We start from the raw sequence: 13,201 nt of genomic DNA, 5'->3' as shown, positions 1-13,201 counted from the left end.
TTCTATTAATCTCTTTCACGACAACAGTTGGCACGAAGTAGGGATGAAAGGATTAACTTGAAAATAGTGGGTTGCAGAGTATGTAGGCGTTTAGTGGAAGGGGAAGGCGGTGAGTCTCCGGCGACCGCCAGGTGGCACCGGGATTGAGTCTGTTCTCGCTGGCGGTCCTTCGGCATACGATTTGGATATACACATATAGCACTTCCGAAAAACGCTTTTTTTCTCCTCTCCCTACAAGTGAGAAATCCTAAGAATCAAAGATTCAAGTTTCTAACTTTGAAACAGAGTTACTCTGAAATCTCGAGTTCTCCAAGTCTCAAGGTTCAAAGTTCTAATATTTCACAGTTCCAAATTCTCCAAGTCCCCCTAACAATAAGTTTTAAGTTTCAAATGGAAAGTTCTAAATCCTAAGTTTCAAGTTTCAAGTTTCAAATAGAAAGTTCTAAGATCCAATCCTTAGCTATCGAAATTCCAAAGCTATCCTAGAATTCCATTCCCCCGATTGAGAAACACCTTTACAACCTCCTTCCAATTTAATCAACAATCATTCCTATGTGCATGAAAAGAATTACAAATTATCTCCAGCCTCTGCCATTTTCATTTTCTCCCAGGAAAATTGTATTAAAAGATCTACATTGGAAACATTTTCGTTTCCATTGCCTGCAAACTGTATGTATGTACATACAATAAGACCAGTTTCATGTATACTTACCCACATCATGTGTAAGTATGTATGTACGTATACAGATAAATATCCATCGATGAAAGTATGATATGAAAAATTTCTATCATGACCCTGTGTTTCCTTTCTCCATACACCAACAGTTATCTGCCTGGTATATGAATACTGGCTGTTACCATTCGATCGAATTTCTTTTCTCCCGCATTCATTGCTCGTTTATTCCTGGTTCAACCGTCTGCCTATTGCTTGCCGGGATCGGAACCGAATGAAATAACGTGGACGATGGAAACCCGTAATGATTTCATCGAAATTTTTCCATTCATTCGCGGAGAGCAAAATGAATTTGAAAATAAAGGAACGAAGCAACATTTTCTAAAAATTATCTCCATGGAAAATTACAATTTTCCTTTGCGTGAAAGATAAGAGCCGGCAAGATTAGCTGCGTGAGTTTTTGCACGTGAAAATATCGGTCTTATCTAAATGACAGCACGGTTAAAGAGACTCGGCCAGGGGGTGGAATGAATAGGATGGGCGAAGGAAGGTAAACGGGGCAGATTGCATTACGTTCTCCATCTTGGCTACCCTTGCTTCGACCATTTACTTTATGCACTCTTCCTTTTAACAGCCAGTCGCCATCCTTAGAAATATCCTTGTACTATGTACACCATCCCCCGTTATTATAAGAAACGATACAGGACCTGTCATTAGGTTGTTAATAATTCCCGTAGCAAAAAAAAAGCTGAGAAACAGATCGTGGAAACTGGCAGGGATCGTGGAAAATACAGCGACTGCGTCGCGAGCGGAAGTAATCAACGACGGAAAAAGTCGTTCGACTCGAGGAAGCGAAAACACGAGATGCGTCTGCCAGAGACGGTTGAAATAAAAAGAGAAAAGGAAAAAAAAGAAATGCACGAGTGATGATCGTTGAAAAAGTGTGGGGGCAAAACCTGAAATCCAGCTTGAATAATGTGACTTAAAGGAAACGCGAGTTTCCACACCAGCCAACGCAGGAACATCTTGTTTTTGCGCCTCCTGGAGATGTCAGATCGTAGCAACGGGGATAAAGGATAACAGGATGTGTCAAATAATGAGCAAGTTTGGTATTTTGTACTTTCGAATAAAAACAACGTAAACAGGAGACGGTATTGATTAAACTTCGTCAGCTTTCGATGTTGAATTATTTTTCTGGCGATGATAAATGGTGATGAAGTCAAGAGGGATCTTTGAAGATATTGCTGTTATTGGTTCTTTTCTTTTTTTGTTGGCTAATAGCAGTTGCTGAAAGTTGAAACTCCGAAAGTTGAAGTTTTTATCTTTGACACTCTAGAATTTGAAGCTCTGAACTTTAAAACTTTGAAACTTTGGGAATTTTTTAACGCGGAACTTGGGACTTACGATTAATATTTGAGAACTTAGTCGAAAGCCAAAATAATTTTAGTTTCGCTAAAGTGCTTACGATATACATACATACCTATAACGATTATCCGAAAGGCTTTTAAAATTCTTGAAAGGAAAATTCTTCCATTTGGCATTGTTACAGAAACTTACCACGTCTATGATTTGCTGCAACGTGATGCCAAATCGCACTTCGAGAGGCTCGCTTTCGTTGGCAACAGGCCGCTCCAGGGTGTTATATGTCGACAGCAGCGTATTCAATAAACGTTTCTCGTGTTGTCCGCACAGACTCTCTATAACAAAGAATAAATCATGATAATCACCAAGGGAAAGTAATTTCCAAGGGGTGAATCTCTTACAATAAATAGCCATCTAAAATTAGAATCAGTAGATGGGCTGATATATTTTTGAAATAAATAACCTCGGTGTAGCATAAACTTTAAGCAAAAATTCCCTTTATTTCGGTACACTATATACTGGTGCGGATTCAATATATTACAGAGTAACGATAGCTAGTAAGCCGGTGTAATCCCTTGGCAAACCTCCTAAGCCTTGTACATGTGTTCTGGTCCAGGGTCAAATTGAAACTACACCAATTTTTAATCTGAACTGCTGTTGGGTCCTGGAGGAACCCCGTAACAATGAGAACTTGACGTACGATCGCGTGCCTACACTTTATTCTGGCAGAGGCTCCCTGAACAACTTCAGAATCCCGCCACGGGTTTGGGGTCAAATGCGGAATGCAACAGGATTGTGTCTGCGAGGAGAATAATGGCGGTAGCCAGCAGCGAATTCGATGCACGTGTGGGATCAGGCGAAATATATTTGTTGAAGAACCAACCCCTTCAGGATTCGCTATTTTTTTATTTCCTGCAAAAATTTTTTCGAACATTCAGAATTCATCTCACTATTTTTATTGAAACGCTATTTTATAGAAAAACATGCTCGTGAAATGTGAGAAAAGTTCTGCAAATTTGAACGGAAGCTACCGAGCTCTTTTTCTTCCGCGTCTACCATTCGCGCCAATATATTGATCTCTCTTGATTTCCTTCGCCCGAGCACATTGGCATTCTACGGTTCCCGGTACCGAACTTTCCTGGAAAATTCAGCTGCCAGCAACTCCTCCTCCTCTTCCGCCCCCTCCCCCTATCAATCGTGCTGCGAATTTCTTCGTTATGATATTCTCCGGCAACCCTTCTTCGCGTGCCGTGAATTCGTGGCGTATCCGGACTGCATTAACAGCATTTTGATGCAACAAAATTTCGGTGACTCGGAGATTGATTAAATGGAATTCCATTAGAGGCATACCATCGGCGACAATTTAATGATACACCATGTTCCCTACGATCCACGACGGCGCGGTCTTATTATCCATCAAGGTAAAAGTGTGCCTATAAATAAAAGGGATGGGATCGATGAATTCTAGGCCGTTCCAACCTTTGGATGGACCAACGCGTGGTAAGAAGCTTGGCAGCCATGATTACGCTACCGATTCAACAGGAAGTTTTTACAAATCGATGGATAACCAATAAAAAGACACAGGAGTTAAAGGAAATAATTTTTCATAGCTTTTAACCGGAATTCCATGCGAGGACTTTTTTAAAAATGACCTTGACCCAACGATTCAAGGCTAAGCTTTTTCCTCTTAATATTTTATAGCACTCGTTGAGAGGATAGCACAATTTGCCAAACGAACCGTTCCCCGAAAAACTCTCCTGCCCTCCTCCAAAATAACTTCTTTTTACACTCTATGCGTGTAATAATAATCGGTGACTGATCAGTTTCTGACAATTTCGTCACGGCCAGATTTACAAATCACGATTCCTCAGGCTTGACTAACCAGACACCGGATGAGCCTTTTAACAGTTAGCCACAAAGGCAGGCTGAAAGAGGATCGCGATGGTTTCATTCGGATGAACGTTGTCAGCGTCGATTTAGATTAATGAGAATGACTGTGCAAGGGGTTGAAAGACCCCTCAGCTGCATCGAGGGAAGAAGAGTAAGAGTAAGAGGGATGAAAGAATAGAAAAGGGAAAGAAATGTCGCTAACAGTGTGTGTGTGTGTGTGTCGGGCGTGAATGGGGGACGGTTTGGTGTCTTTTTCGCAGCTTCCATGTCAACGTTCTTCGCGCCATTGGCGAGGCAACCTGCCTGCGGGAATCGTCCGCATGAATGGTACTTTCATGCCGGAAACTTGCAAATATGAGAGAGTGTGATTATAACCCTAGCCGAATACTCGCGCCCGCTACGATATCGATATACGTAAATTAAAAATGAAGAAAATTTTTGACACCGCGCTTCCCGTTACACACTTATCACCATCCTGTAGCTACACGAGAATGTAACTGATAACAAAGCGTCAGCGAACGCGAATGGGAAAACTTTCTGGCGAAGACAGTTTCACGTTCGAAGCAAAGTTCTCGAGGATACCGAATTAGCACTCGCGACAGTTAATTAACTGGAGGTGGTAATTTACGCCGGCTGATAAGCAGGATAACAGGAATAGTATATTCGAGGTTAAGCTACCGAAACTGCATGACTCGCGGATCACCAGCTTATGAATGCAATTCCACGGAGCTACGGTGTCAATCTACATACATGCGTATCACTGTTCTATTTAGCAAGATCATCAATCGTAATGAAGACCCTACGTCATTTGTGTCAGTCCATTTGATTGCGTCTGCCCAGATTTCCAATTAGGCTGTTAAATAAATTGATGAGCATACAGTGATGAGCATCCGTAGGAAAAATTTTCTAGAAAAGCCTATCCATGCTTGGTACTGTATTCGTATCAGAATTCTTCCTATTCCAGGCTTCCTATTCCCGACCCATAGTTTGCATTTCATTCGAGGAACCAAAATTATAATTGTCCCTTGCCAACTTCTATCGGGGAACGCGAACCATGCTGGTATCACAGTATCCAAGGGATTAGAACTAAACGCTGAGAATGTTTCGAGGTTATAAACCGTGTCTAGTAACAAAGACGAACCCCATGTACGAAACTTGCATAAACTGGTACATTCGTATGGAAGGGTATGCACGACCCTTGAATTTCCAGTTCCTAGTTGACAGTGGTTCTCAAGCGGTGAGATCATTTTTTATTAAATAAACTTTGAAGCGTCATTGTACAGAATTTGTATGTACATCATTAAGGCCGATTACTCGCATTATTGTCAACGCTCTTCAACTAGTTTCCCAGAAGGAAAAGCTTGTTGAGTGTAGCTTGTTCAATTTACGTTTGTTAACGACGCGCATAAGTTGTCGCACACGTACATACATACATACAAACAACGACGATGTAGAGTATCGATGAGAAAATGTAATTTGTTCGTCGGAGAAGAGAGAAAAGCTTCATTGATCCAACGAACCTCACTCCACTCTATGTCGTAACTTTGATCATGCTGTAAACAGAATATCCTATCGACTGGTGTGCTCTTCGAACTTCCATTTGTATCTGTATCTGTGACAGTTCTAACTTAACGCTACGTTATGTTTACTTCGTGTACAGTACTTGAAGTGCACCTTTAACTTCCACGGTTTCTTGCAAATATTGACTCTTTTAGAATTCTATTTGCGGGGAACTTGTGACGAATACAGGGCTGCAGTTGCAAGGATATCAGACTACTACTGACGTTGTCATGGGTCATTTACAACCCGACGAATTTCATTTGGTTAAATAATGCTTTATCTGGGTTCTCTTCAAAGCAATCTTTGACAATTTTTTGGAAGAGAACCATGAGGTACCTATATGGAAAATCTGTTATAGCCATTTCGTTGGCCATGCTTCAACGTAGACGGAAATATTTTTCGATTTATATCATTTGACAGTAATTACTTTTTAATGGGGTGTCTGAACAGAGCTGCAATGAGGTAATTGTATCTCTGCCATTTTGTTGACTATAGAAAATCCAAAAATAATCCCATAGAGCCTGAGATACGTACAACAAAACGTATACATATAATGGATCTTTTAATGACTATTTTTCAAAAGAAAAAAAAAAAAAAGAAATTGTCAAAACACCGTGAATTTTCAGGTTTAATGTAACATCGAAACTTTTTTATTATAACTCTCTGTCAGGCGGACAGTATTATTTAAAACATTCGATTCGTAAAATATAAATGTATGAAAACTCATTCGGCAAGTTTTCGTTGCACTGTAAACAAGGCGGCAGAAAAGTTGGCAGCTGAGAACCGAAAGCAGAGGAGCAGGCCACGTTTCTGCGTGTACCAAGTGACCACGTACAGTAGTTGTGCGGTCATGAAAACGCGATGCTACGTCACCAGGAAGGTATCCAACGAACGGTAATTCGGCTTCCCAACCGGACTAATCAAAAGCCTTAATTGGGTTTCTGCCAGCAGAGATCCGAAGCGACGCGACGCGACGCGACGCGACGTGTAGGCCCGATTTGTCCGGGTGCGGGCGTATGGATTTTCCCGCGATTTCATCGGAAATTCGATTATTCTGACTCGATAGAGGTGACGCCATTATTATTCCTATAGTGACATCAAACCTTTTATTTTATGCATCTAATTTCCATGGAATGCATTGCAGGTGAAAATTGTCATCTTATTCGACACGTTAACGACTTATCGATATTTTCCTTGAAAATAGAACTTGATGCAATTTCACATTCACGTGGAGGATATTAATTCTTTCTTTTTTTCCGGGGGATACTACGTTTGTATGCAGAGGGAATATCCGGGCAAAGGCACAGATGGAACTTCTCATTTCCATGAGAAACTTTGAAATCGAAGTTCGCCGCGTGCGATATGAATTCCGACATTAGCCTGAGAATATAGATACGTTAAATGATTTCTCGATCTGGAATTTGATATTCGAAAATGGCGATAATTTTTCAAGATGGTCAATTTTCAAAACTGAACTGAAAAGATGAATATCGTGTATCCGTAAAGTCCGTGTTCCTCGAAGCTTGCGATATATGGAAATCAGGAAGGTGTCCTTCGGGAATCATTCGAGCGGTAATGTTAGAATTGATCTCCGATGCGTGGGATATGGAAGTGGTTCGCAGACGTGCCAGTATATCGGAATACAAGGGTTTATGATCGTCGCGTGTTGGCACGTTGCCCGTAAATCGGTGCGACCTGGTCGCTACCCCGACGCTATCCCTATCCCAGACACCTGAAGGAGCTTCCGCACGAGTGATTGCGAAACTTTCATCCTTGGACTCTATGCACTCGTCTTTTCAAGTGACCTAACTGATATTGTACTCGCGGACATAAGTGCCAGGGCAGGAAAGAAAAGCGTAGCTCACGTCAGAATGCTCATTCCCCTGTAATACCCCCAGGCAGTGACGAAATTTACTGAGCCTCGCTACATACTTGCTTAATGTAGGTAAATACGATTTTCGGTTGAATTCACACCAGGCAAGTAGCCGGGTTTAACAGCCTGTACAGGAGCTGAGTCTGCCCGGATATAGTAGTCCTTCCCTTCCTCTCCCCTCACTCCTACGTACTAAGACCTACCAGAATGTAAATTCGGCTTTACACGAGTCTAATTAGCAGACACAATCGTTTTGACCGATAATATATTACGGTTGAATATATTGCGTCTAAGATTAGGCCATGAACGATTAGACGACCCTCGTTCCTTCCAGCGAATAATCTGTTGCTTCGCAAGTTCTGATAGAGTATTTATCGTTGCCAATAAAAAAAGAACAAAGATTGCGGTATAGAGAAAAAAAAGAAAAATGCTTTGTGCAAGGTAGAAGCTTCATTCTAGCATCGCCTTCAGCCAATCACTGGCGGCAGAAATGTCCCTCTCTGAAACATCGTATCAAGGGTGGTGTACACGTCCTATTTATAACGTATCGTTCTCCACGGTACTAGCCTAGTCCATATTCCAACCTCGTCTCTTTAACGGCTTAATCCTTATGGGAGAAGAGAAATACGCTGGTCGGACGAAAGTTTTCGCATTCTGTTGGCAGACAGCTGCAGAGGACGAACGTTAATCCACCTACGCTCTACTTGTGCCGCGGCTTCGTTAATGGTATGGTCGGCTAATTAATTTTTTTCTTCCACCCTAGTCGTCCACGCATCCACGAAGGAAAGTGTGTCACGTGGTTGTATAAAAGAAAGTTTTTCTAACCAGTCAAGATTTTCTTGCGTTGAAACTTCTTGATGAGTTACATACCTGTTTCTATTTCTTCTGCAAAAATCCTGAAGCGAATGAAAAATTTGTTATAACCATTAATAGTTTTTGATATTTTTTATTCGGCAAAATGGCTGAGTTATAGCTGCCTCATCGTGACGACTTTTGAAAAATATTTAGTTTTAATTTTTCAGGCGGAAATTCATGTAAATTCCTTAACGTGTTTAACGACGAAGACTTTAATTATTAATAGGAAAGAGATAAAATGCATTTGTCGGTCGCAATTCATTGAAAATTTTCGTGAAACTTGAATATCCAATGGTGCGGCATGCTCGGCTTAACGCGGGCACACTGTTTAGACGATATAAATTGCAGAAGACTGTCGCTGCGATATAGCCGCATTAATATTTATGAGATGCCACGAGGAAATAAGCTTAAAGTGGATGATACGAGTCGTTTGTAATTCGTCCTTGACGTTGCCTTTAATCCTTTAAGATGTAGAAAATTATTCGCGCGGAATGAAGGAACGCTGAAAACCGTCTTGGTTCGTTCCATAATGAAACTACCAGCTGCCGCCGTGGCGCGGCGTACCGTTTCATGAATTTCGTCGCTTAATTCAGACTTTTTGCGGAATCAAGTGTTACTTCATCAAGTCAGTAGTCGTGTTCGTTTCACTTGACGCCTAGTGTGCCCAGGCTCATCGCCCACTGATCAGCGTAAAAAAACCGTGCAAAATGGTTATTGCAAAATTGAAAGAGAAGTTTCAAGTTACTCTGGAAGACAGGGACGAAAGTAAGTCGAGGAACAATCCAACGTGCTTTGATTTCTTTTGGAAACCGATGAATATTCAATTTCATCGTGATATCCAGCTTTCCTTTCTTTCACTTCCTGAAGAAAATCTAATTTAAGTTGTTCGCGCCACTTTCGATTTTCCGCTCGTCACAGAAGTTGAACAATGGCGTCGGCCGTCTCTAAACTTTTCCGGAGCATAACAAATTCTCTCTACTTTTTTTTTCTCGCCGAATACCATCCATGAACGAGAATTAAATTTCTCGCGCAAATAATTCATATGTCGCGTCGCGTCGTTTTGATTCCCGTCTCGCTTGAAAATTGTGCATCGCGTGTTTTGTTTCAATGAAGCGAAATAGTTTCGCGATCACGTACCGTATAAATGCCTCTTTTTTCGTCAATTTTAATGTTTTTTTAATGGTGAGCCATGGCCAGAAGCGAGAGATATTATATGATGTTATTGAAATATCGATAGCATCGAGTCTCTGTGAATAAATCAAAGATTAAATTTCGTCTGTTCAAATTAGAAAGAAAAAGAAATTGGCCTCGTTATGGAAATTTCTCAATTCTTTTATTTAATCGTAAAGTTAACATCTTTCTCTTCTTTTCATACACCAAAATTTCACCGCAATCTCACGGACACCAGTTTCCCGTACCTTTAGCCCTCTTTTCGCAAGGTTTACACAGCGACCAAGTATAAGCTGCGCAGCCGAATAAAAAAGTTAATTAGTCTGCCGTACGTTAATGAACTTATGAAACGAGCAGTGAATAGAGAAGTGGGCTAGCAGCGTCTTAAGTTTCGCTTTGTTTCAGAAATTTGTTTGATCATTTTTTTTTCTCTTTAAAACGTGATGTACATTTTTCGGAATATTCCAGATTTTCGAATCGTTTCATGATTTCTCGAGAAAGAAAAAAATCGTTAGCTTCGATATCTGACAAATTAATAATCAAATAATTACACGTCTGCCTATAGATTTTCATAAGACCGCCTACTTTTTTCCACGAACGATTTCAGAAATTCGAAATTAGGTCAATCCGAAGTGGAGAAAAAGAACGTTTAATTGAAAATCAGGCTCGATCCACGCAGCTTCTGAATTCGATCGAATCGTTCAATTTACATTAAAAAAATAAAATGCAGTCTTTCGTTCATTTTAATTAACCTTGCATACACATCCAGCCAGCTACACCTATGCTGTTTAACCTGAAAAGCAATTTCAAAATCCATCATACATATTCGGAGTTGGGGATCGGAAAACCGTACAATCTCCAAGAGAAAATGAATTTCAAACAGAAGTAGTGGAAAAATCGAAGCTGAAATAATATGTTATATTTAATCCTCTGGAATAAGTGAAATAATCATTATCATCGATTCGAAACTTGTTCGGTGATGAAGTTTCACGATCGTAAAGTTCACTTGTCTGACGCAGCCTCCCATTGTCCCGAGTCGCGGAAATATGTATATCAAGTAGTTAGGGTTTGTTTACGAAGATGAAGAAGACAACAGGGTGGGTGATCGATGCGCGACCACCGTCATGGTGTTTCACTGGATCCGTTAGCGTCAGGTCAATTAAAGCATAGACAATGCATCGCCCAGAAACAACGGTGTATACACATACACATATATTATACACTCGTCCCACCGAAACTTGCCGACAAAGCAGCGCAAGTGTAACCTTCTTCGTCAACAACAAACGGCTAATGTGGTGATCCTTTGTTGTTGGCTAATATGGAAGTAGAAGGAACAGGTTCAAAGACTTTGGATCTTTGATAAGGGAAAATCATATTTTCGACCTCATAATAGAAAGCAAGATAAAGGCAATTGGGTCGCTGCCATCTTGGGAATACTGATTTGATTGAAAATTTTCATTGTTATTAGCAAGAGTAGCGGTATAGTCTGGTAACTCCTATAGTCTTCGAGCAGAAATATAGTGATCTTTGCTTTGTCCTGCTTTGAAAGGTGAAGAGTGGCTCGAGAGAGTAACACTTGGTCTTTTTATTTTTTACTTGAGGGAATAGAGGAAGGCAAAGTTGTTTTGCTTCAAAGAAGGCTTTGAAAAAAGTATAGTTTTCCTGGTATTGGCAGTTTAATCTGAAACGTGATGTATTATGGCGCTTGGGAAATTATTGATTCCTGTATCCGAGGATATTGAATACGCACACGGGTAAAATTTGAAGATGAAGAAAATGAGAATGGCTTATACGATCATCTTCATGAAACTACACATATAACCTTCAAAATGATCTATTTGACATTAATTTTCTGCCATGAAATTCTATCTAAATTTTCCTATTTTTAATTTTCGCGTCTGTTGGTAAAATCGCGATAAAATAAAGACAATGTAGACAAGACAGTAAGTTGCATTGCAGCACATCTTACAGTTAAAGTCACTGACAACAGCAATAAGCAGCCACAGACTCCGTGTACACCGAATATGAGTTTCCTGGTTACAAGCACCGAGCGCTTCCATATTCCAGTCCCAACGTAATATCACTGGAGAGTGACAGAAGTAATAGAAGTAGCGGTACAGACGGTGTGTAACACACAAAATGGAAGATATAGCTCGTATAAACTTTAATAAAAAGTAATTGTTCGATTTGTTTTGTTTTTTTTTTTTTTTTTTCTTTTCTGAATTCGAAACTGAATTAAATTTAATTTAATTTTCTACGGTAAAATGATTTCACAACTAAAATTACCAAATACTTAATTTGTTTGAAAGAAAAATGTTTGCAGTTGACGGTTGAGGCCAGCGATATTTTCTACCGCTAATTAGCGATGAAATTTTGTGAATGCGTAATTATTATCAGATTGAACGGTTTCACAATGGAATTCCGTGCTTTGTCGGTCAACGAGAGATATGCATGTGGCATCAAGCAGAAGGAGGAAGGAATAATGAGCACCTGTACTCGAAGAGCTGCCACGGTATTACTGGATCGGTCACCACTGGAATTCCATGTGATTGGATTGGATTGGTTTCAACCGTTGTCGGGGAATTTAGGACACGCACGATGATACGCGTGAAATTACCTCCCTCTGCGACCGTGACCCGTAATTACGCTCGAGTTATCATTATTTTCCGTCGAACGGTTCCGTCACTCGCTGTTTCGTGATTTCGTGGTTGCTCCAATATCTATACCTACCATTTCAATATACCAGAGGTCGACGAAAAATTGCAATTCCATGATAAATTTAATCGGTAAAAATTAACGATGCAATTTATTTTATGTATATTAAAAATATTAATAAAACGATTATGTAGCGCGTATTAATATGCTTCGATCTTTAAATTGATGTAGGTACCATAAGTGTCATTTTATTTAAAATTTTTAATATTTTGATAAACAACAGCGTAATTGTTGTCTATTAAATGACTTTAAATATTCTTTTATCAAAATGTCAAAGTTATTTCTTCATTAAGAAAATTCTCGACAGCGATTCGATTGGATAATATCGACAACCGATTCGATAATGAGGACAGACTTAACGCTCTATTCCGGAAGACCCTGTTCCGTTTCCGGAGATGTCGAGTGTTTCTATGCGAGTTGACGTTATCGACTTTGCTCTCTTAATCCTGATTTCAACGTTTCTTCAGCTGAATTTTCAGCGGCTGGAGATACATAAGCGTAATAAATCGAGGCTGTGATACCCCAAGTTATGTCCTGCATTTATGCAACAAATTGCTACGTGTACACCTAGGACTCCTAACTTTATACCGTCACTGTAAAATGTGTTCTTACCTTTTATTCTCGAATTTAGAATAATATTGTATTTAGAAAAGTTGAAATTTACTCGCAAGCTCCTCCAATCCATCGCTACTCGAGGTTACAAAGGGAAAATGCGTCTATAGGTTATACAGATATTCCATCTGCCATAGATTCCCTCGAACGCGTCGTTCTATCCAGACCCAGGCACATGTGTACACACGTGTGTAACCCTTTAAGTGCAACCAGTCACGAACCTAACTCAAATACCACCACCAGCTTCAGGCGGTTATATTTGACTTAAGCGATTGTACCCGAAACACTTGAGCCGTGTTCAATTTGACAATTGCCACTGGGTCGTATTTGTTTTTTAATTCCAAGCAAATTTCCAACGGAGGGTTAATATTAATTTCAAGCATTGTTAGCGCCCAACAACGCGAACAGACATATTTTTCTGAAAGAAGAAAATCAGAGAAAATTCTTGTTTATCCTTCGTGGAAGGTTCGAGTTTTAGGTCACTGACTCTG

At 40.1% G+C, this 13,201-nt stretch overlaps 1 protein-coding gene across 5 annotated transcripts in view; it reads right to left on the bottom strand.

Annotated features, from left to right (window-relative positions):
• The window catches only part of nAChRalpha6 (nicotinic acetylcholine receptor alpha6), a 112,553-nt gene that overhangs the window by 81,492 nt on the left and 17,860 nt on the right, over window positions 1-13,201 (bottom strand). For all 5 annotated transcript variants that reach the window (XM_034332848.2, XM_034332851.2, XM_076692427.1 and 2 more), the window contains exon 3: window positions 2,231-2,370. In XM_034332848.2, coding sequence (XP_034188739.1) covers window positions 2,231-2,370 — 140 coding nt within the window. The remainder of the gene's footprint in view (window positions 1-2,230; window positions 2,371-13,201) is intronic.

This window comes from Osmia lignaria, chromosome 15, assembly GCF_051020975.1.
Source record: "Osmia lignaria lignaria isolate PbOS001 chromosome 15, iyOsmLign1, whole genome shotgun sequence".
In the NCBI taxonomy this organism is placed as follows: domain Eukaryota; kingdom Metazoa; phylum Arthropoda; class Insecta; order Hymenoptera; family Megachilidae; genus Osmia; species Osmia lignaria.
The sequence above is the reverse complement of the archived record's forward strand: the minus strand, read 5'-3'. Positions and strand labels throughout refer to the sequence as shown.